Source organism: Mirounga angustirostris, unplaced genomic scaffold (genome assembly GCF_029215605.1).
Source record: "Mirounga angustirostris isolate CCGP_5_RB_7025 unplaced genomic scaffold, mMirAng1.0.hap1 SCAF_6, whole genome shotgun sequence".
NCBI classification, from domain to species: domain Eukaryota; kingdom Metazoa; phylum Chordata; class Mammalia; order Carnivora; family Phocidae; genus Mirounga; species Mirounga angustirostris.
In genome coordinates, this window is record NW_026991714.1 from 96,068,681 (window position 1) to 96,094,383 (window position 25,703).

Genomic DNA, 25,703 nt, shown 5'->3' on the forward strand with positions numbered 1-25,703 from the left:
TTCAACTTTTTTGAGGAATGTCCATACTGTTCTCCAGAGTGGCTGCACCAGCTTGCATTCCCACCAACAGTGTAGGAGGGTTCCCCTTTCTCTGCATCCCTGCCAACATCTGTTGTTTCCTCACTTATTAATTTTAGCCATTCTGACTGGTGTGAGGTGGTATCTCATTGAGGCTTTGATTTGTATTTCCCTAATGCTGAGTAATATTGAGCACTTTTTCATGTGTCTATTGGCCATTTGGATATCTTCTTTGCAGAAATGTTTGTTCATGTCTTCTACCCATGTCTTGATTGAATTATTTGTTCTCTGGGTGTTGAGTTTGCTAAGTTCTATATAGATTTTGGATACTAGCCCTTTATCTGATATGTCATTTGCAAATATCTTCTCACATTCTGTCGGTTGTCTTTTGGTTTTGTTGATAGAAATCAGATTTTCAATAAGAGGTTGTTATTTGAGTTAAACTATCCACGCTTTATAATAATCATTCTTTAAATTTTGTATCCTTCCTCCAGTTCTCAGACCAGCATCCCTTCATTCCATTGATGGTGAATCAAGTTTATTGTGGTGGTGGTGGTGATTTGTTTGCTTCTTAGTAAAAGATTCATTCCACTAACTCTATGTTTTAAGTGCATTGATGTGGTAATCACCAAAGTTCTTTGTCTGAAAACATAACCCACTTACTAGACAAGTTATATAAATCTGCACCTCAGTGATCTTATTAGTAAAACCGGGATAATGTATCAATATAGCAAAGTTAATGTGATAATTCAGTAGTTTATATACTGTGACTATCTTTTCTTGTTTTCCCTCAAAAGCAGAGCCTAAGAATGGAAGGTAGCTGATTCTGGGATGAAATCTTGGGGAACTGAACCAGGAGCCTGGGAAAAAATGGATCAGGGGAAAAAAAAGGAGAGCAAATCCAAAGGTATATTATCAAGCTGTTCACCGTGGTGGGAGGTACAGCTTGATCCCCCTGGGAATCCTTTGAAGACCTATGGAAAATGCAAAATGGCCCATCCAGGGAATATAAGAGTATTCATCAAGGTTGCTCTGTGGAGTGTTAATGCTTCACATAAGATTGTGTATGTATTAGGATATCTGAACAGCTTCCTGGGGAATTCCACAGAGCAATTTCAGAAAAGCCTCAAGGCAGGAAGTGAAGAAAATCTAAACTACTTGGAATTTATGCAGAGAGATTTACTAGAGCAGAGAGTGGCCAGGTTGAATATAACGTTGCTTCCAGTAGATTTGATGGTTAGGGATCTATCTTGCCATGAGACAGTAGTGAGGGTATTGCCCAGGTGCATTCCAAATGAACTGGCCTTCCAGGGAGCTGTGCACAGTGGAACACAAATCCAGAATACAGAGCAGCTCCAGGGTGATTTCTACATGGTTAGGAACAGTGGCTTCTATGAAAGATTCTTAAGATCCAGGACCATGGAGATCATCAACTTCTTAACCTACAATAGTCCGGTTGCCATCTAGCTGGCCTGTAACCCCAGCCAAGAACAAAAACGCAAATCAAAATAGTAGTAACAAGCTTATTTTCTTAGCATATAAATTTTAACGTTTATAAAACACTTTCATTTGCATTATCTTCTTTGAAGTTATCAATAATGCTGTAAGAAGGTATGATATTATTTTTCTCATTTTCAGATAAAGAAACTTGAAGTTTCTAAGCTTTAAGGTCTTAACCAAGGCTTCATTGTCTACATGTGATGATCCAGAATGAGAACTATGGCATGTTTATCCTAATCCCAGCATCTTTCTAAGGTACATTTATTTTAACATAATTTCCTCCTATCAGTTACTTCGTAAATCCTGACAACTACCCTCCACCTCCATGGCTCAGCCGCAGCTGAAGTGAATCACTCACTCACTTACCTGAAAGCATAAGCAAACTATGCCATTAGCAAAACTTATTTCCCATTCCATTGCCATTTGGAAAAATTGAGCTACTACCAAAGATGCCTACTACATTGGAAGGAAACTTCTTTCAGATGTTGGGTGCCCCCAGACAGTTCCCAACATGAACTGGCTTCTAGAGGGCTGGGAATCAACCCAAATAATCAGCAAGGAATGGAAACTCAAGAAAACCACCATTTCTAATAAAACACAGGTGTTACGACTAATATATATCAGTTCTAAGTAATCTGAACATTTGAACACATGGAACTTTCTTAAATTTATCTTTTCCTATCCATCTCCAAATGTAATGTCACTGAATTTAACTAATTAATAGCAGTAATAATGGTGATGATAATTATACTATCCCTACGACAACTACAATAATAACTCATGACTATTGAGAACTTACTAGGAGCTAAGCAGTGTGTTGAGTGCTCTACTAGTTAGCTGAGTTATTCCCACAATAATCCACATATAGAGAGTACTCTTAGTATCCTCACTTTACAAATCAGGGAACCAAGTAAGAGAAAGGCTGAGTGAGTTTCCCAGGTGACACAGTAAGGAAATGGCTAATTCAGATGTGTTCTGGGACAGTCTTAGCTGCCATGTTATACTGCCTGGCTTTCAGACCCAAGTTCTGTAGTCTGGTCTGCAGTTGCAAGCTATCATTGGCTAGGAAACCAGACTTTCACAGATTCCCAAGCACTGGGTATAAGGGTATAAGTAAAGTGAAATACAATACCTCAGAGTAATTCAGAAGTTGGTTAGCATCTTCAGAGGGGTGTGTGTGTGTGTGTGTGTGTGTGTATTGAAGGTAAGAAGAGAAGGTGGCATTGCAGAAAGGAAGAAAAGTATAGGGGTAGTTTCTCAGAAATATTTTTTTTTCTAGAATTTCAGAGTATATTTATAACTTCTTGTTTTCTCTTTTCTACTTTAAACAAATGTGTACACATTTCAATTCCATATTTCCATGACTGCTATAAAGATCAAAAGTGGCATGTAGTGATTTGCTACCTGACCAGAAATGGTCTCACTGTTTTCAAGATCAAGGACATTTTCAAGGTCAAGGAAGTAAGTCCCCTCATGCTGTGGTCCCTGCATTCTGAAGCTCTTCTTCCCGGGCTTTTGCAAAACCATCTCCAGATCCTGGAGTCCCACCTGTGAGAGGCTGTCTGATTGACAAGAAGAGGGCACAGCCTACAGCTCTCCTCCCAGGGAGGTGACTTACCCGGTCAGTTTTCCCTTCAGTCTGAATGCTGGTGTGACTGCGCACCTCATGTTCCTCCTCCAAGTCAGAAACATCCTCCAGTTCCTCCGGGGTCTATAAAAAGAAAGCAAAGCATTGTTGGTGAGAATGCAAAATGGAAAAACGTCTGGCAGTACTTCAAGAAGAAAGCACAGAGTTACCAATATGACCCAGAAATCCTATTCCTAGGTATATACCCAAGAGAAATGAAAATAAGTGTCCACACAAAAACTTGGAAAAAGAAATGTTCATAGCTGCACCAATCATAATAGCCAAAAAGTGGAAACAACTCAAACATACATCTACTGAGGAATAAACAAAATTCTATAGAATAGAATATTATTTGGCTATAAAAAGAAACAGAGTACTGATACATGCTGTGACATAGATGAACCTTGAAGATGTTATGATAAGTGAAAGAAGTCAATCACAAAAGACCACATGTTGTGTGTGATTCCATTTGTATGAAATGTCTAGAATAGGCAAGTCTGTAGAGACAGAAATTTGATTAGTGGTTCTTAAAGGAGGGGGGAGGAGGGAGTGGGCAATGACCGCTTATGGGTATGCAGTCTCTCTTTGGGATGCTCACAATGTCCTAGAATTAGATAGTGGTGATGATCACATGATCATGTGCATATACTAAATAACCCCGTTTTATACTTTAAAATGGTGAATGTTAGGGTATATGAATTATATTCCAATAAATTTTGAAAGAAAAAGAAAGCAAAATAATCAGGAGGAAGTTTTTTGGGGGTGAATAGCGATTTGGCTATCCCTATGTGCTCATCACAAACCAAGGTGTTCGTGTGTGATAAATAGATGGGATAATTCTAATTAAAACTATATGACATGATAATGGCACCAAAAATTACTAAGAATTTAAATTTTCTAGGAAATTAAATAATAAATATTTTAACTTCGGTGTCTAAATAGCTAACCAACTTCCGTTTCTTTTTTTCAGTTTCAGCTTAAACATCTTGTATCTGGGTGGTGTCTGGCTCAGGAAGAGCTGGACGGGGTTGGATTCCTCCACCAAGCTTTCCCTGACCTCTCCACTTCCACTGTATTGATGTTCACCAGACTTGACTGCAGCGTTGTTGCTGAATCAAGCAGCCAGTCCTTGTTTACCCTGTGATGCAAGGACTGGGTCTGCCCTGCTTACTGTCTTATCACTACAATGAAGTACATCCATACTTTTGAATGGATGAAGCAAAATTATCAGTGATAGCTGAAAAGAACACTGGATATGAGCAAAACAAAACATATCAATGGCAACAGCAAACACTTGTCCTCACTGTACCTCTACTGTGCTTCCATCTTCTGTATTTCAAATTTTTTTGTTTTATGCTGTAGTAGCCAATCTTAATCTTCATCTAATCTTAAGTATCTAATCTAATCTCAATCTCTTCTCCTTAATCTCAATGGGGCAATAATGTAAAGATAGCTGTCACTATTGCAAATCCAAGTAAAAGTACTTAACAAGAATTAATTTGATATTTGTTTTCATTTAAATTATGTATGATTCATGTAATACAGAGCCTAGGTAAGAAATCCAGAAATCAAACAGGTTTCATGAAAAGCAAACAAATGTGAAGTGGGAGATCTCTTCTCTACACCTGGCTGTTAAAAACTGGGCGAGGGCCAGGGTTGCCTCCTCAGTCCGACCCTGGTTTCCCTTAAACCTTGCTCTGCACACAGGCCCTTTATTTATTTTCAGAGCTGTGGAGAGTTTACCTTCCCTTGGGACCACTCCAGAGATGGGAACTTGCCATAATTAGCTCACACTGTGGAGCAAAACTACCTATTTCCTACCACTAACGGCCTCAGATTCGTTCCCATCTCATGGATCTTTAACCAGCATTTTCTTTGCTTTCTAACCCTTGCCCTGAGCATCACTCAACCCTCTCCATTTATGTCAACCGACTCCGATTGGATATTAATAGTCCCTCTCTTGCCAAAGTCTCTGATATGTTTGAGTAACTGTTGTGTATTTTTATCTCTACATGCAGTCCCTCTTTGCAGCGATATATGTGCAGCTAGGCTCACAGGGCAATTTATTCTTTTTCCTTAGGTATTAATAACATGAGTTCACCACTGTGGAATTTCTACACAATCACGTGTTTTATTATTAGCCATTTTTGTGTATTCTTCCCACAGTATTCTTGAGAAAGAATCTTTGCAATTTCTTTCCTTGATACATCACCAGCCCCTGAAACTGCTGAATAAATTCAGTTATCAAATTTCTTTTCTTGGGTCCTGTTGTTTTGCAATGGACTGCTGCCTGGTGCCCCTACTGTGATCTGTTCCTTATAAATGTCTGCTGTTAATTACTTGGATTATACTCTACCATGAAGTGACATATAACTTCATCATTGATTCCAGTATTTTATTCAACTCAAAATAAAGTGATTTAACAGAAACTGAGAACAACTGCTGCTGTCAGAAGTCACAAGTAACATTTTTGTTGGTGATACTGTAGGAAGAGATAAGTCTACCATTTATGCCCACATCCTTCAGCGCTCTTTTTTTTTTTTTTTTTTTTTTTGTCTTTAACATAAGACTGACCTCTTCTTTTCAGGAACAAAATCAGTGGGGGAGTGTTCAAAACATTTGCTGGCAGCATTTTGCATTCTGTAAGGCAAGCAGTTGGCTGGTATTGCAAAAATAAAAAGTTGAATATACAATGTTATTGTTTAAGTGGAAACTAAGAAAGAAATAGGAGTACTCTAATCACTTTTGAGGTGACATTAACTCCTTCAGGGCTGAAGACAAATAATAATAGAGCAAACACTGTGACGGGGGGAGGAAGGCGGGGCTACGCTATATTATACACAGCTTGCTTCTATGCATCCAGTAACTTTGGAAGGTGCAAACATCTGGAAGGTGTATGTTTGTGTGTGTGTGTGTTTAATCAATTTTCATTCTAGGGGAGGGGAGACCAACTGTCTTAGGGCAGTGTCATGTAGTGGAAAGACCCAATAATGTTGAGTAATACAGACCTAAATTTGAATTCTGGCCCTCCGATTGGTGATTGTGGGGCTTTGGCATTTTGCGTACCATTTTAAATATTGGTTTCCTCAGAACAAGGTTTGTTTTTGTGTTTGTTTTTTATTATGTTCAGTGAGTCACTGTATAGTACATCATTAGTTTTTGATGTGGTGTTCAGTGATTCAGTAGTTACGTATAACACCCAGTGCTCATCACAGCATATGCCCTCCTTAATACCCATCACACTGTTACCCCCTCTCCCCACCCCCTCCCATCTGAAACCCTCAGTTTGTTTCCCCAGGGTCCATGAGAACAAAGTTTTAGATAATAATAACTAATCCTGAAGTTTGTGGTGAGGCTCAATTGTACTAAGATGCTTTAAGTAGGAATTGCTTAGCCCATGGATAGCTGGAATGCAGGAAAATTTGTTTCTATTGCTTTTTTTCCTCTTCCTCCACTATTCTATCTCCCATCCCATTAAAACTCTTTATACTTTTGGATGAAACATTTGTAGCAATTTGGATACCTCCATTTTACTCCAGATTTGTTATTCTGGATTGATCTGATACTTACTAGCTGCTTCTAGTTACATTCAACCCGTTTTGAGTATCTGTTGTGCTATGCTACACAGGGTTTAATATAATTCCACACATACTGCTTTCTCCTAAAGTCCAAGTAAAGATCTTTTTTGATCTGATTTTACTCATTGCATAAGAGTAAAATTATCCCTTAAGCTCATCCCAGCAAAGACTCACTCTCACATAGATTCTCAGTGATGATGGAAATGACTTCCCCTCTCTGAGCTGGGCTGTCTCTAAACCAAACCAAGAGGAAGATATCCTCCCCCCAGCCCCTGCCCTGGAAAGAGTGTTAATAAACTCAGTCATTACTCATTTATGTCTCATATCAGAATTCAGGAAAACTATTTCATGTCTTTTTATTTTAACTCTTGTTGTGAAGCCTTTCTTAGGCAGCTCAAAGTGATTTGAAATTAGCTTAGTTTCCTCACTGGTAAAATGGCAAAAATATTACCTAATTCTTAGGGTCATTGTGAGGATAAAATAAGATGATGAACTGGAACATTATTCAGTGACTAGAAAGTATTGAAGTTTAACACTGTTTATGATTACTATAAATTATTATTATTAATTTTATTACAAGGCCCCACTTTATGCAAAAGAGGCCAGAAAAGATAGAACTTGGAAATATTCAGGTTGAGGTTTTCATATAGAAACTGAAGCTGCAATAAACTATAGTGTTACATTAAACTTCAGGGTCACAATAAATTGGTAGTTTTAATGTATATATATACTTACTGATATAGAAATGACTGCATTTATATATCTTTTTTCCCAAGGCACTTAATGCTCTCTCTGGACCTTATCTCATTAATTCTTTCAGCATTCCTAATGAGACAGTATGCAGTATTATTATACATAAAAATTCACTAGTACAGACTTTGTAAATGTTTAACATTAAAATCTGTAAATAAGAAACTTGTGGTCATCGAAGAGAAAAAAAAGAAGGAAAGGAAAAGAGGAAAGAAGAGAAAGAAGAAAAAAAACAGAAAAAAAATAGACAAAAGGTAGTCTAGGAATAGGAGTCATGCTTGACATTTTCCTCTCAAATTGAGGTTGAATTCTAAATCCTAAATGTGAGTTAGTCATAAATCATATTTCTCTGACTATCCACCTCTGGCTCACTAATATCAAGTAACTGCTCCAGAGGTATCAGGAACAGTCTGACACTCAGGGAAGCTGTTAGGAAGGGGGCTACAGGGTCTTCTTCCAAAGCAGGTAGTGGGAATAGCATGCTCAGTCAGGTCCTCCTAGCTGATCTGACAACACAATGATTTTGGAATGTCAAAGTGAAGAGCCTAGAATTAAAATACATTTTATAAGAGGACTAGATACATTAATACATAATTTCAAATTATAGAAAACTAAGAAATGCCTTTTTTGCTGAAAACACATCCACAGGCACCTTTTCTACTCCTCAGACATGTCCCACTCATCTGCTCATTCCACATCAGGCTCTTCGGCTCTGTATCTACTGCTCTCTTGCCTGACATGGCTGGATCCTCCTCCCCATGGGAGTCCAGATGGGCTATCTTCAGCCCTATCCAGTCATCTCTGGTTGGTCTATCCGAAAGAAATCCCTTCCCCTACTTCATTTATTTATTACATTACCCTGTATTTCTTTCTTTAGCTCTCTCGTTATGATCATAACCTGAAATTATATTTTTCTTTTCTTGTTCTTTTTTCTTTTTTTGAGAGGCAGTATGTTTTGGTCTTTTCCCATTAGAACATAAATTCCATGAGAATAAGGATGTTGTCTGTCTTGTTTACCACTCTGAGCACCTTGAAACAAAATACACTCTATACTCAATAAAAATATCCTAACTGAATAAAGGGATAAATGATTTAATTACTAATAAGCTTTGGTATCAATGTCAAAAGAATGTCAAGGAACATTTTTAAGCTATAGAGTAATGTTTAGTCTTTTCCCTTCTGCCTTCAGTAAGTGTTGATTTAATGATTCTTTGCTTAAGGGAAAGTTTGAGGCAAAGATTCCCGTATTTCATTTTTTAAAAAAAAGACTAGGAAATTAGAAATAATAGATTTTGTGTAGAGAGAGAGAGATCTTCCATGAGCTCAAAATTCTCAGATTTGGAAGACTAGGAAGATGTCTACATATCCCATTAAAAGTTCAGTATGGATGTAAAAAAACTTCAGAGAAAACACCATCTTCTAAACTCAGACCAGAGTTTCACATCTTCCCATAAAGTATCATGGAAACAGCAAGTAGTAAACCTGAAGGAGCTACATGGGCTAGGACAATGGGTATCTCATTGGTAACCAATCTGGGAAAATGACAAGTAATTGATGGGTCTTTCTGATGTCTTGATATCGTCTAAGCCTCTAGAAAAGAGTCTCCCAAACTTGGCACTATGGACATCTTGCTCTAAATAATTCTGGTTGCAAGAGACTATCTTGCATATTGTGGGCTGTTTAGCACTATCCCTAGCCTCTACCCACTACATGCAGTAGGAAGCCTCCCAAGTTGTAACAATCAAAAGTATCTGCAGACATTTCCAAATGTCCCTCTGCCCCCGCCATGGGGAGGGGGGAGGAATCACCCCTGTTTGAGACCTACTGATCTAGAACTTTGGTTCACCTGGTCCAACACAAGTGATAGAGGTAAAGGGAAGTTCCAATGACTATGTTTAAATTCCCATGAGCAAAGGTAAAACCAGGTTAACTTAGAGAATATACAAATAAAAAGTCATTTTTTTTTCTACATCTGAGTTTGTAGACTGAAATTCATACCCCACATAGCACCATTATGGTTACCAGACAGAAGAGGGCACTGTTTATTCATTTTAGTCCCAACCAAACACCTGAGATTTATGAAAATAAAATTACGAACTTGGTCGCCGTTATACTGCCGACATTTAATGACCTGCTTTCATTCTGTGGTACTTCTTTCAACTTTTATTAGTAATGAAGAAATGATTACCTAAAGATATGCAGTGATAGTCCAAGTTTTCTTGATGGGTATTAAAGAGGTTAAAAAAATCAAATTAAGTCATCTCAACTAACATATTTGAGTGTCTATTTTTTATGCATAGAAACAGGCTATTATTCTAGATTCTGGGGATCTTGAGCAAATAAAATATAATCCTTGCCCTCAAGAGAGATAAAGGGTAAGGATATTAAATGGAAATAAAAGATACTCCCTAGAGTTACATGGTTTGAGACTGAGATTGAATAGTAAGACATAGAGAAATTTCCTTAGAAATGTCAGGCAGAAGAAGGGAAGGAGTGTAAAGTATCTCAGGTTAACCTGGGAAGACATTTCTCGTATTATCAGAAAGCTGGTGGGGTTGTGCTATTGTGGTAGATTAATGAACTTGAAGTTGGGATACCTGGGTTTTCATTCTAACTTTGTCATCAATTAGTTGTATGTTGTTGGACAAATGTCATAATTTTTTTATGCTTCAATTTTCTCATCTTTAAAATCAGGATGGGAAGTAGGTAAAACTTGATATTTTCTGTAAGTTCCTCAAATTTTAAGATTTTATGAGTTCATGCTTAAACTGAAAAAATAATGTGGATGAAGTGTTTCCTCAGTACTAGGAAACCTCAATACTAGAAGAGATCTGGTAAATCCATTCATTCCAGTTAAACCAAATTCACTCCAATTCATCATACCAGTCTCTTGAATACATGTATCTGCTCACTCACACAAGGAATGAGAAGGCATCTAGTATTATTATGTTTTATAACTCCAGTGCCTAACAAAATCCTGGCAAAAAGTAGGTACACAATAAATATGGTTTTTAGTGAATTTATACAAGGAAGAAAATAAATAGAGAAGGAAATAAAGAATGATGTAAATAAAGACATATATCTCTATTTGTCATGATAGATCATTGGTAGATTTTCTTCTTATAATCGTTCAAAAAACAATTCAAAATGGCCTCCAGGTACCATTATCATCCCTCTATGTTTCATAAGCCATTTCTTCTTTTCCAATATGCTAAGAATATAACACCATATAAATTATTCCATATGGTGAAACTAAGAAGCCTGGGTGAGTATTATATCCCTTAAAGGCTACAATAATTGAAATATAGTTTGACAAAGCTAAGTTGCAGAATATAAAAAAAATTTACACTAAAGTAAGAGGAAAGAATACATCTACAATGTATAAAAGGATATAATTTAACATGTAGTCAAATAGGACAACCTGGGCAGATAAATCCTGAACGTGTAGAATATTGCTGACAGAGGAGACACAATCTTAGTTGTTCATGCATTTTCTATGAAATAAGTTTCTCTGTTAGTTTGCTACTTAAAAACCAATCCAGGCCAGCAAACATCAAATAATGGATCATACAAAAGGCCTTATGGTTGAGCCTGGCTTATGATGATTATCATAAGTGGTGATCATTACAATCACTTAAGTTTATATAAAGCCTTTCTAAGGACTCAAGTAATGATAGAATCACACAGGGTAAAGCATATTTTAGCCTTAATCCTTTTTTCTATCAGGAAGCTGTGGCAGTCATGCCTCTGTTCCAAAGACACCAATGAGGCTAATAATAGTAGAAAAGCACAGAGCAAATCAGCAAGAGGGTCATAAATGAAAGTAGCATCATCAATATCGTGGTATTTATTCAACCACCAAATGAGCTGGTGATCCAGTTCTAATTCCCAGGACTGCATATCTAATTCAAGGAAACTGTCATAAGAAGTATTCCAGCTTGACGTTTAAATGAAGATATGAAAGACTAATGAAGCCATGAAGAATAGGGTTTGAATGAAAGCATATTTTTGGAAAGTTCAAGTATGAGAAACATCCTGGTTCAGATCAGGATCCTTGACATTCTTCTTTTTGGGAACAGAAAGGTGAGGTAATCATTTTTAATCAAGGTCTTAATATTATTCATTAACAGCACTCTGCTGGGTTATTCCACATTCCTTTTCTCATTCAATCTTAACAATAAATCTGAAGAGGCAAATGTTACCATTTTAATACCATAGTTGAGGAAACTGAGCCCTGGAGTTAACAAAACCTATCCAACATTGCACAGTTAAACAGCTACCTCAAAGTAGGTCCTGTGCTTGTTTTATGAGCCAGCATGGTAGACACAAATGCATGGTAAATGTGGGAACTGAGTAGTTAAAATTTACAAGTCTAGGAGCACCTGGGTGGCTCAGTTGGTTAGGCGACTGCCTTTGGCTTAGAACATGATCCCAGGGTCCTGGGATCAAGCCCCGCATCGGGCTCCCTGCTCGGCGGGACACCTGCTTCTCCCTCTCCCACTCCCCCTGCTTGTGTTCCCTCTCTCTCTGTCTCTCTCTGTGTCAAATAAATAAATAAATAAAATCTTTAAAAGAAAATTTACAAGTCTAGAAAATAAGTTTCAAACAGCACGAATATACTACTTATAGAGCAAGGCAGGCCAGGTATTTAGGGATTGTGATCAGCAGCTCACCAGTAGATCGGTCCTTAATCTCCTCTTCCCCCTGCTGGATATAATTTCTAGACCTCAGTAAACTTGGCATCTGGAGCAAATAGATGATTCAGCCTTTCTTCACTGCGCCACTGTCACCCACCTTGAACCATACATTGTTTTTAGAAACTCAACTGAAAGAAATACTGCTTATTGCTCAGGATGGCACCCTGGCTTCAAGTTATACCAAACTTGAGATGAATTCAATTTTGGTCCCTAGCATGAGCAAAAGTGTGCCAATAAATTTGAAAGAAAAAAAAAATGCTCCTGAGTCATTCTTTTTTTTTCTTCTTTTTTTCAAGTTCTATATGAATTAAGCTATACAGATCAGCAAAACGATTAAATGTGTTCTGGACAGAGCTGTGAGGTTATATTCAATTTCCAAATTATGAGCAGAAAACCTAAGGTAAGTATCTTGCCAAAGTTCCTACATTGAGGCTAGAACTGTGGTGGAGCATATTATAAAGACTGAGAATCTGGTTCTAAGTCAAATGCTCCCTTTAATAGCTTGTGACCTTGAACAGATACTTCACTTGTTGAGAACTCAACTTCTTCAGAAGTAAATGAAAAGGACTGAACTACATGATTTTAAAAATGCCATTCAATTCTATTGTTCACTCTACAAGTCTATTGCAGGTTTGTTTACAATGAACATTGAAACAAAATGAATATTTTTTTAAGAAAAACTTGAAGTAGCAGAACACCCTTTTGAAATGCTGCATGCAACTTTAGATCACAAGTCCCTTTTGACTTGTTACCTCTCAGGAAGTTCGAGACAACTTTTTTTAAACTTGTTTTATCCAGGACTACATAGGAAGATGGTTCTTCAGAGGCAGGGGATGATGATGCCATAGAGAATTATGGCACTACAAGTACTCCCCCTGCTCTGTGGATGGGAGGTGTGCTGTTTTGGAAACAATACAACAATAATGGCAAGAGTCGTGGAGGTGGCGGTAATGATGTGGTGGCAGGAGGAATTGTGAGGGTAGTAATGACAGCCACAGCAGATGACTAACCACCACCCTGAGCTTCAACTTTTGGTATGGACACTGCTACCATGAAGATCAGACAAATTCTACTGTATTTGAGTGAGGAAAGTCTCACCTTTCCATCAAACTCTATGCCAAACAGACTCTCTATATGTGAATTTGTGTTCTTACCCTTAGAATAGACAGCTGACAAGAGGTTATCTAACTGAAAACTTATTAATTTCTCTGTTTCAAAGAAGCTATTCTAAAAATATTAAAATAAGGGTTTCAGAGGGGTGCCTGGGTGGCTCAGTTGGTTAAGTGTCTGACTCTTGATTTCAGCTCAGGTCATGATCTCACGGTTGTGAGGTTGAGCCCCGACTTGGGCTCTACACTCAGCACAGAGTCTGCTTAAGATTCTCTCTCAACCTCTGCTCCTCCACTCCCCACCCACACTCTCACTCACGTGCGTGTTCTCTCTCTCTCAAAATAAATACATAAGTAAGAGAGTTTCAGAGAATATCTAATGGTAAAGAAAATGCACTCAATATACTTTTAACTGAATGTATACATACATACATATTCTAATTATATAAAACATTGCGTATATACGAGACAGAGTTGTGTGGTATTATATGCACTTTTTCTTCTTCGTAATTGTTTTATTTTAAAATTTTTACAACAATAAATTATTACCTTTATCATCGGGGGGGGAAACAAGTAAGTGTTACAAGAAAATCTGCTTCAGGTTGAATGTGCCATTTCAAGGACATGTCAGCATTAAAAAAAAAAAAGAGCAAGATTGCAAAACTCACTGCAGGGGGAGCTGGCCTTGTTACTTTGCAATAGGTCTATCAACACGGCATGATACTTGAAGCTGATGTGGACACAGACAAAAGTTTTCAATAAGGGAGAGGAAAATTGAGGCATATGTCTTCATTATCAGAGCAAACACTACAGAAGACTGTGATAGCAGAAACAGAGAAATATCCCATACCTGGCTCTCAGGCTATGTCCCCATATTCCACAGTGTCCTTTTTGGATCCATGGATGTGTAGGAGCCCTTGTTTCATTATGTCATGTATCACATTTTCAGTGTCTCGGAAACTGGTTTTACAGAGCGTTCCTTTTTTTTTTTTTTTTTTTTAATATTTTACTTATTTATTTGTCAGAGAGAGAGAGAGCACAAGCAGGAGGAGTGGCAGGCAGAGAGAGAAGCAGGCTCCCTGCTGAGCAGCCAGCCAGATGCAAGACTCGATCCTAGGGACCCTGGGATCATGACCTGAGCCGAAGGCAGCTGCTTGACCAAATGAGCCACCCAGGAGTCCCTTACAGAGTGTTCCTTAACAAAGATTTTGAGGGAAAGGAAAGTTGTGGTTTGATTTCCCAGTAGAGGATATATATATTTAACCTACAGGAAATGTTTTACTTCCAGAAATTGTTAAGGCAGCCAGGTATAATATCAACGGTCCTAACCAAATTCATTTATCTAGATTTGCAAAGTAATCGCAGGCACAGTAATAAAGCAAAAAACTGCCTGGTGTTTTCCAGCCATGGATATTATGTAAGGCAAAGGCGTCCAAACCTGACACTCCTATTTCACTGAACTAAAAAATGGAAAAATATGAAAGAAGTTCCACATTACTGAGGAGATGTTGCTCAGTAAGACAGTAATTCAGATCTATATTAGAGTTTTGTACATATTATTCAGGGTTATTGGATTGAAGTTTGCTTTATGGGACATGAGAATTCCCTACACTAGTAGAAAAAAATAGCTTAAGTTGGCAGCTTATATATAAAATAGAATACTCGAATGCAACAAAACAAATATTTGGACAACCCCTAAGGAAGAATTATACTCTCTATATAAAGGGACTTTTAAGTCCCCAAACTAAAAGGCCTATTTGTAGAAGCAAGTGACTACATCATTGTTGAAGATGTCGTCAGATGTAAGTGGTTGTGAAACTAGCTCATGGCAAATGCACCGTGCTGTTTCTACACAGGCCTGTCCTGATCAATGGAATTAGGACGTGTGGTAGAGGCAAACCTAGTAGGGAAATTAGGTTTAAAAAATGTTCACATGTTCCTCAACACATTAAGCATATACATACCACAGAATCCAGTCACTTGACTCCTAGATATTTAACCCAAAGAAATGAAAACGTATATTCACACAAAGACTTGCTCACAAATAATCATAGCAGCTAGTTTTGTAATAGCCAACTAATGGATACAGCTCAGATATTCATCAGAGGGCTGATATAACCAACCATATGTCCATTCAGTATGATACTATTCAATTATGAAAAGGAATGGATTATTGATACAAGTAACAACATTTATGGATCTCAAAATAATTATGCTTAGTGAAAGAAGCCAAATAAGAGTACTTATGGTATAATTCTATTTATATAACCTTATAGAAATTACAAAGCAACCTATAGGAACAGAAATCAGATTGCTGGTCATTTGGGTCAGGGGGAAGGAATGATTAGATTACAGTTTTAGATTTTGATGTATATGTTTCTTATCATGATTGTGGTGATAGTTTCCAGTCTGTATATGTTTGTCTATAAAACGTACCAAATTGTATGCTTTAATATGCACAGTTTATTAGATTCAACTCTACATCCATAATGCTGTCAAAAATTTGCATTTACTTATTCAAATGCCTATCTAGACACATATTACTGAAGTAGCAGTTGTTTGCTTAGCCCAAGACTATAATTATCAGTGGGACTATGCAACCTGAAGTTACATCAGATGAGTCCATGAAAGGAGGAATACTGTAAGTTCATGATTAATCAATTAATATCTAAACTTTTTTGCTATTTAATAAAATGGATTTCAATTCATAGTGAGGGACCACATATTTAATCAAAATGTTCAATTTTTGTTGTCAATGTTAATTTTAAATGTGAAACTGTTACCAAAAATGAGCTTCAATTAAGGCATCTAATCCATGGGTCATCATACCAGAGGTGCTTAGAGGTAAGAAACAGTACACTTTTAGTAAGAATAATGCCAACTGCATGCTCTTCTGTGTGGACATGAATAGGAAAAGACCACTGATGAGAATGACAATATATTCTAGCAGCAATGTGATTTTTCTGTCACTTGTGTTTATAAAATATCAAACCAAGCTTTAAACTTTTTTTTTTTTTTACTTCATTCAAGGCAATGGTTTTCAAAAAACTTGGTAGCAGAACCCCTTTCTTAAATGAAATTATAGGATGTTAATAGTAACAACCATACAACAAGGTAACATGAAACTATTCTGACTAAATCATAAAGTTATGAAGCAGATGTGCATGTGCATGTGTGTGTGTGTGTACATGGTTTGAAGCCTAGAGAGTCAGGCCTCTCTCCTGCCCACCTTTAGTTCCCACCAGGAAATAATTCTACCCATGCTGACTATCTAATAATCACAGCTTAGGTACTACTACACTTTCACTCTGGAGAGCTTAATCCTTGACATGTAAGCAGAAGTTGGTCCATGCTATTTCAGAAAGGCATCATCAAACTTTGGGTTAAATGTGAAGAATTAAAGATAATTATATACCTAGACTTCTCTTATATATGACTAATGTGACTATACGTTTAGTTCATTTTAAAACATAACAGCAAAATAATAAAATAGCAATTACAAATGTTCATTGTAATAAATACAGAAGGCATCTACTGTATTTTATCTGCTTTAATGATGTGTCACTTTGTCTTTTATCCAGGTAACCTCCCTTTCGTTACTGCTCCCTTTTATCCCTATATACCAGCAGTAGTCTTAGATGTCACCAGACCCAAAAAACCACTCAGGCTATCTTTAGATGAACAATATTAATTTGTCATCTATTTATAACACTGAAGTTATACAATAAATAAAAATAACAATAACATATACTATGTATAAACAAATAATTTTTTTTACAGCCTGACCAAAAAGATCCTAAGCACTCTTCAGCTGAACTATTGTTTTCTTATTTTTCAACTCTCATCTTTTATTCTTATCTTCTACCTATTTTAAATAATTCAGTATGCCGGTCATTTCTTTTTCTAACATTGTTCTGTCTTAAAAATCCCTTTTCCCTACAGATCCCATTCCCCGTCCAGAAACAAGAAATAATATATGGTCTCTGGAGAGGAGACATTGTTCTAAAATTAGTTTTACAATAGGAGAGACAATATACTTTGGAAACCAGATCCCTGCTATCTGTGTGGCAAAGTGAAATAGTATGCCATATTTTATCTAAGAGAATTGACTTTGATTTAATTAATCTCAATGACTGTGGGGTGTGTACGTATGTGTGTGTATGTGTGACACTATTCTTTTAAAATTTGAAGGTATCAAACTTTGCTTTTTATTAATATTCAAAAAGAGAACATTTTTAAATAGACATAGTTTACATTCAGAAGATATTCATGGATTACTAACTAGGTATGAAGTGTAGCATGTTTAGGTGTTGTGGGACTGTCATCAATCATAGGAGGGCATCATCTTTATGAAGCTAATGCAATATAGTCTAAGTTCTGTGCACTGAGTTTTGGTCAAAATTTCATGAATATTGAAATATATTATTCATATTCTCCTATCAACATGCATCTTTATTTGCACAGTGGAAAACTTTTTGGTTTATACAAAATGTCCTGTTTGATTTGTTTTGCTAGAATCTACAAACCGCCCTGTATAACTTTATCACTAATATTTACAAATTGCTTTAGCTACATACTAAAGTGAACAGTACAGCCAGTGCTCCTCAAGATTTTCCAGGATCTTGTAGATATATATATATTTTTTATTCCTCATGTTGCTTAAGCATCTTTTGATCCTACTAAGGGATTAGGCTGTTAAAATACTGCTTTCATTTTAGACCTCAACTCTGCACTCTTTGTATAATGGAAAAAAATTAAAAGAACTCTATTATATATTGAACTTAATAAGGAATAAGTTCAGTGTTTGTGGGCAAGAAGTCAGATTAACTAGCTTCTCCTCCTTGCTTTTTCTTCATTCATTAACTTTTTATTTAATATGTATTCATTAAAATGCCAGATAATGTAGTAGTTGCTAATTATAGGATGACCAATAAAGAACTGATATTGTATCAAACAGGTTTCCCCATGCAATGGGATAATATCACTTATTTATTCTCTATGGAAAGGTTATTTGGTATTTGGTTTCATGTACCATAAAATAAAGATAGCTATCCCTGCCTTCTTCATGTTTTACACTTTACCTCTTCTTCATCGAGATGTTGTTATGGTCAATTCAGTTGAGAGATGTGGATTTAACTCTGTATATACATAATGTAAGGCACACTTTTCATTTTTATATGAAACTAGCTTTATAGAGTCTTTCAGTTCAGGCCACATAGTAGGTTCTCACTAAAACTTTCTTTTTTTCTCTCTTTCCTAAGATTGCAGTATAGGAGATAAATTAAGACCATGCACAACAGAATGAAAAACAAAATGAATTCCAATTCTGATACACCACAGATTAGTTGTGTGGCATTGGGGAAGTATATTTAATTTTGATATACCTCTATTACAAGGTTGCTATAAAAAAAAGAGAGTAAGCACTCACATAAATATCAGTTATCATGTCATTCTACCTAATGTCAAGAAATATTACCCACTATGTCTAACTAATAATGTTCTTGGAATACTAAATAAAGAATATTAGACCAGGTGTTAGAAGATTTGTCCTGGCTCGGGGCGCCTGGGTGGCTCAGTTGGTTAAGCAACTGCCTTCGGCTCAGGTCATGATCCTGGAGTCCCAGGATCGAGTCCCGCATCGGGCTCCCTGTGCAGCAGGGAGTCTGCCTTCTCTCTGACCCCCCCCCCCCTCATGCTCTCTATCTCATTCTCTCTCTCAAATAAATAAATAAATAAATAATCTTAAAAAAAAAAAAAAGATTTGTCCTGGTTCAATCACTGACTGACTAGGTAATGTTGATTATGTTACTTTAAACTTCTGAAGTCTAGATTCCTCATTCTTTAAAAATGGGACTCATTTCATTATATACGAAAGGACTGTAAAGTCTCAATGAGTAAGATATATGAAAATTATTAAAGTATGTTATGAATATCAATTGGGGGACAGCTGTAAATATAATTAAGAAATCATTAAGTAGCATCACCTTTTACTTTTACCTAAACTTTGTTTTGTTAGATAATTGAAAACACTCAGAAGAATCAACTCTTTTTTTTTTTTTTATTCGAGAGAGAGAGAGAGAGAATGAGAGAGAGCACATGAGAGGGAGGAGGGTCAGAGGGAGAAACAGACTCACTGCCAAGCAGGGAGCCCGATGCGGGACTCCATCCAGGGACTCCAGGATCATGACCTGAGCCGAAGGCAGTCGCTTAACCAACTGAGCCACCCAGGTGCCCAGAAGAATCAACTCTTAAAGAAGCTAAGTTGGACTCGGAGAAAGTGTGAAATAATTTTTAAAACCTGAAAGTGTCTTCTTTTTAAAAGCCATACTAAAGGTAAAAAAGAAAGTCAGAAGAGAGAGCAAGAGGGCAGCAGAGATCTGAAACGATGTGAGAAATGGTTCAAAATGGGAGGAATTGCAAATGTTTGTAGTTACCTTAATCAAATGGAACTATATACCAGAAGCTGCAAAATAACCCAGGTGAGAAGGATAGTGGCTTTCATACATTTTGTGTTTCTCTCTGTGGCGTACATTTTCCACATAAAAGTTCACTCAGGTATCCTATATACATAATGTGACTGGAGATATCATTCAACTAGAAAACCAGATGCTCTACCCACTAAAGGCCTCTCTGACCAACACAGAGGCTGTAATTTATTTTTTTGGAAGATTCAGTAAAACACAGTAGCTCAAGAAGTAGAGGTCAACAGTTAAAATTATGTCAAGTTTCTTAATTAAACAAAGATCTTTATTAGTCTTTGGCCTAATTTTGCTAATTCATAGTTAAACAGTAGAAATTAAAAATCAATAAATTTTATTGCTTATAAATCTCTACACCCAATTTAAAACAGTGCTCGATGTAGCTAGATAGAGGGCCTTCTTTCATTCAACCCTCTATGACTTAAAAACAAAAAACAAAAACACCTCTCCAAAGTTCTTTGTGTGTGTGTGTGTGTGTGTGTGTATTTAAGATTTTATTTATTCATTTGAGAGAGAGAGAGAGAGAGAGCACAAGCTGGGGGGAAGGGCAGGGGGAGAGGGAGAAGCAGAGTCCCCACTGAGGGAACCCCACAGGGTCTTGGGATCATGACCTGAGCCGAAAGCAGACGCTTAACCAACTGAGCCACCCAGGTGCCCCGCAAATTTGTATTTTTAAAGACATGTTTGTAACTTTAGTTCGAGATCCAGAGTAATTATTTGTTACTATTTATTGAGCAAGGACTGTGGATTAGGAACCTGACAATTCACTTGACCCGTATTATCTCACTTAATACCCCAAACTACATTATGACATAATAATTTTTATTTTACAAGTAAGATCACCAATTTTAAATAAGGAATACCTTTGATCAATGATATAATGGTTGCTATACTCTATGATGGCTGAACAAAAGCTATTTCCATGTGGTCAAATCTTTGTATATTGTTAAGGCAGAGAAAACAAAAATACATTTATTTATGATAATTCTTTATGTAATTTGTCCATTTGACAATCATAAGCCTCATTTTCAGGTTTGATGGGCAATGATTAGACATCTGGATCTTTATACATTACTCTCTCTGAATGAAAGTTATTTAATCTTCATTTTTTCACGATTTCAAATTCCTGCACTAAAGGACCAGGGAAGCCAAAGGTCTCCCAGGCTTTCTGGTCAGATTGTCTGCCTCTGCCCTTTGTGATTTTCTCCTGCCAACTGAATGAAGGAAATTCTAAAATCTGACAGATTAGCAATGAAATCTTTTATACCATTTCTTGAGATTCATCTCAGATTTATGGCTGCACACTTAGAGATACCATGATGCAGAAATATTGGGAAGAAATAAAACTGTATTTTCCCCTTTCTGACTTTAGTGGAGTACAATTTCCATTTATTCACAATGTATTTCCTCACACAATATGTTCTTCACACAGAAGGCTATAAATCTGGAAATATTTATAGGCAACACTACCCCTGATGCCATTTATACCTTGCTGGCATTTTGTTCCAGCTCCTGAGAGCCACCCATATCTCATATGAATGGCTTACAATATGTACGGACTTAGATTTTCCTCTGTGAAATGAAAGGTCCTTTGACTACAGTACTCTTAGTTTGATTTATTATTAATAACATAAACCTGCTAATGAGCTAAGAGAAAATCTTCATATGAGTGTTCAGAGTTTCCCAACTCTAGGTTTACAAGCTTTACAAGTCAGCTTTAAATTTGGGGAGTGAGAGGTTTTCCCACCTTTTCCTATCTATTTCTATAAAAGTATTCAATACATGTAAATCATAATATTTTTCATATTACAACAGAGAAGCACAATTGTTCTTCCCAGTGTGGTCACATGTTTGTTAAGCAAAGGGCATGGGCGCTGCAAACATTGCACAGCTCTGGGTGGGACTCTAAGGCAGCAGGGCCCAGTCTTGAACCATCCTTGAGAATGTTTGGATCAGACTAGGATGGAATATCCTGGATGGAACTCCAGGAAAGGGGCTTTTTCCTAGTAATTTAGTGAGGGGCCAGGAGAGTCCCTGGGATATGTTACACAGGGGTTTTGTGGTTCTGAAAATGGCCTTACTAGTGAAATACAAGGGTCTTGTAATTTCATTCTAGATAACAATGCTTAAAGCAGCTGCAGACCTTCAGGAGAAGGTGAGGTTTTGAGCAGTCACTCCCTTTGTATGCAGGATACAAACCAGTATTCCTGCTAACTCACTGTCAGGATGAGAGAGAGACCCTAGAAGTTCTAAAGAGAGAGACCCTGTTTGTTACTCCTAATCCTTCAAAATTTCACACCAAAAGCAGAGAGCTAGAAGAAGTGTGATTCTTATTTAGTTAAACTCCTTTCTCCTTCTAATCATTTCCAGATAAGTATAGTAAGAATCAGTGAATTCTAAGAAAGAAATTAATTTTTAGACACATTTCAAGGGTGTGAATAATCCAAAGGCAAAACAGAGAAATAAAGATAAAAATCTAGCCTCCAGACATTCTATAATACTCATAATGCACCCTAGGAACACAGATATATGCCACAATTTCTATAAAATACTCTTTTTAAGTCATTTAAGCTTAATCTGTAATACCATCAGGCATTGAGGTTCTATTTTTTTCTTCATGTATTTGTCCCTTTCTAGCAATAAAATGACCCATTGTTGTCACTGTTGAACAACAATCCTGAATAGCCATTTAAGAACAATGTATCCTACTCTGCAAATCCCATACTTCATGGTTTAAGCAGAAATGTGACCAACATATTTTTTGAACTCCGATGTAAATGACTGTAAATTAATATTTTTAATGATCATAACAGAAGTAAATTTTGACTATTCAGTATCTTGTATGGTTGATGGACAGTATCTTCTCTCTTAGATTATGCTTGTTTTTTACTTTAAGGGAATTTGTTATTGTTGCTGCTGGTGGTGGGGATGGTTGTTGAAGACAAGAAAGGGTTAGGGGAGATGATAATCTAAGAGCATTTAGATAGAAAATTTTAAGAGAAGGCTTTTACTTGCAGTATAGTTTTCTTAATGGTAATTAGTTTAAAATAAAATTTCAGGAATTCATGAGATTATAAATTCACACTAAGGAATGCTGATATTGATACAAAGAATAGAAAAGAGATGACTCCCTAAAATTTGAGACTTTTTTTTAAAAGATGCCCTCAGTTAAAATACAGTTAAAATATAAAATCAACACACACTTGCTAGGATAAGAGACATAGGAAATCATCAATTGTGAAGAAAATATTAAGCCTATGACGAATTTAGCTTAGTTTGACTCAAACATACATAAAATAAGATTATAAGGAATGAATTATAGTATTTATCAAATATAGATTAAGGTTTTTCTTTTTTTCTAACACTCCAATGGATTGATTATGCAACCCTTAGGAAACCAATTTTTTATTTCATAGTGATATAATGTCTAAAGAAAATAATGTCAGACATAGGAGGAATTGTTCTAAAACTGAATTTAGGGAGTCACACACAAAAAAAGTCATCTATAGCCATCCATTCCCATTCAAGTACTACCTAGAAGCTGACAGCATTGTGTATTTTAAGGCAGATGTTTCCTTTTAGAGAAGATAGATGCCCTAGTTATTAAAGCTGATATAATAAATAAAATCCACATATAATCAACTGTTCTTAATGTGATTCTATTTTCATCAATCTTCTCATAATTTGGCTTCCTGTGTAATTTTCCTATGATTGGAAAACATATAGGTGAAACATGTTAATCAGTAAGTCTCCTTAAGAATTACATCTCTTATTATAAATTAAAATGCACAATCATGGTTTATATCCTTTATTTTCCAAGAAATTTAATTATCATGACTCAGTATTCATTAGCTAAAGCAATATCTAACAAAGGATGAACAAAGATGATTTATTTTTCTGAATGTACAAAATTCTGTCTCTGGAAAAAGTTTCAACCACATAACCTCCCTTTTGACAGTGTTGTGAAATTGTCCTGTGATTTCTTTTTTTTTTTTTTTAAGGTTTTATTTATTTATCTGAGAGAGAGAATGGGAGACAGAGAGCATGCGAGGGGGAGGGTCAGAGGGAGAAGCAGACTCCCTGCTGAGCAGGGAGCCTGATGTGGGACTCGATCCTGGGACTCCAGGATCGTGACCTGAGCCGAAGGCTGTTGCTTAACCAACTGAGCCACCCAAGCGCCCCTGTCCTGTGATTTCTTTTAGATATTTATAAACTACACCATAGGAGATGTTATTTTTTAATAATACAGTATAATGAACATCTTGTTCATGCAACTGTCTAGGTACTTAGCTCTCCCTACCAAAGCCTATCAGTGCTTACTTAGAAGTGTGCTTGGTTTAACAAACATCATATATACAATCTAACAACCCCTAAATAGTTATCAGTTTATCAAATTATTGAGAAATGTGGGGGAAAATATATGTTGCTTATCCATATATACAGTCATTGGTAGCATTATCTCCATATTACAGAATCCCAAGAAGCTGAAAATCAGTTTATCCCATATTATTCTGCTAAGACCTGGTAGAGACAGTTTTGAGGCAGACAAGACCTGTCTGACTCCAACATGGAACTCTTTTTATGATACTGTAACAGTAACTCGACAACCATAAAATGATACATTTCAAAGACATTTTAAGGATTAAGGATCTGACAACAATGGGCAACACTTGTTGTTTGGTACTATTTTCCCCCTCAATTCTAATTTTATAGATACTACTGGCAAAAATTGTTTAGAAATAAAAAAAGAATATAAAAATAATAAATGAAACTAGTATATGGAAAGAAAAAGTGAATTGCAGAGGAGGGAAAGTTAGATCGTTTTTTAAGATGGTGAAGCCATCTTGCAATCTGAACATAGAAAGCCAAGTGAAGCAGTAAAACTACCTTAATTTCTGATGATGTAATATACTATATTTTGTGTACTTTTATTTAGAAAATATTTTAAAACAAAAATGCTCATATTTTCCCTACTAGAATACATCACCATCAGTGTTACAGAACTCAGTGGTAAAAATATAAGTCCTTTAACAGGCATATGCTATCCCAAAAACTGGAATATATATATGCATTATTGATTGAAATATGCTCACATTATCAAAAACTATGGAGTTATTTCAGTATTTCTAAAGCTTGCTATTAAGATATGGAGCAATAACTGCTGAAATACGAGGGAAGATATACATTTTTCATTAAAACCATTTTTTAAATTTTGTTCAGAGAGCTAACTGGTCTATATATATGTACATATATATCTATATATTTGTTGTTGGTGTTAAGTAGGCTCTACACCCAATTTGGGGCTCACACTCATGACCTGGAGATTAAGAGTCACATGCTCTACCAACTGAGCCAGCCAGAAGCCCCTAACATGTCCATATTTTTGTTTGCTTGTTTACTTGTTTCTGAAAAGTTGAAATAGGCCCCAGGAAAATAACTTACAGCACTGATAAAACTGTCGCTTTTTGATTTGGTAGTTAAATATATCATCCCTCTGTCTATTAAGCACAGTAGTTCTGTCACAAATCTTGTTTCTACTTACAATTAATTAAGCAAAACTAAAATGTTTAAAGCTACTACAAATCAAATTTAATTTAAATGCCTACAATAATTTAAACAAAGATAAATGGAATGGCTTTCTTATGCTTCATTACTTCCCTTAATTCCTTTTAAAACACTTCCATAGGAAAAGTTCTGAGGATGGGAAAGGAAAGGTTGACCACTGGGATCCCAATTAAACTACCAAACCAATAACTTAACCCCCAGGTGGTCTTTCCACTTTCTCCATTGCCTTTGTCACCTCAATATTTTGATGTGAATTTTTTAAAACACATATGGTACAATTGTTACAGTCTGATTTATCTTGAACTTTAAACCATATGTCAGTTCTAATGTAGAAATGTAATCTTGATTTAGGTGTCTAATTTAAAAGATGGTTAAATTGT

At 36.2% G+C, this 25,703-nt stretch overlaps 1 protein-coding gene across 1 annotated transcript in view; it reads right to left on the reverse strand.

The window, feature by feature from the left end:
- CTNNA3 (catenin alpha 3) overlaps window positions 1-25,703 on the reverse strand; it is a 1,789,288-nt gene that overhangs the window by 187,478 nt on the left and 1,576,107 nt on the right. Inside the window, exon 14 of the mRNA XM_064594691.1 lies at window positions 3,137-3,229. Within this exon, the coding sequence (XP_064450761.1) occupies window positions 3,137-3,229 (93 nt within the window). The remainder of the gene's footprint in view (window positions 1-3,136; window positions 3,230-25,703) is intronic.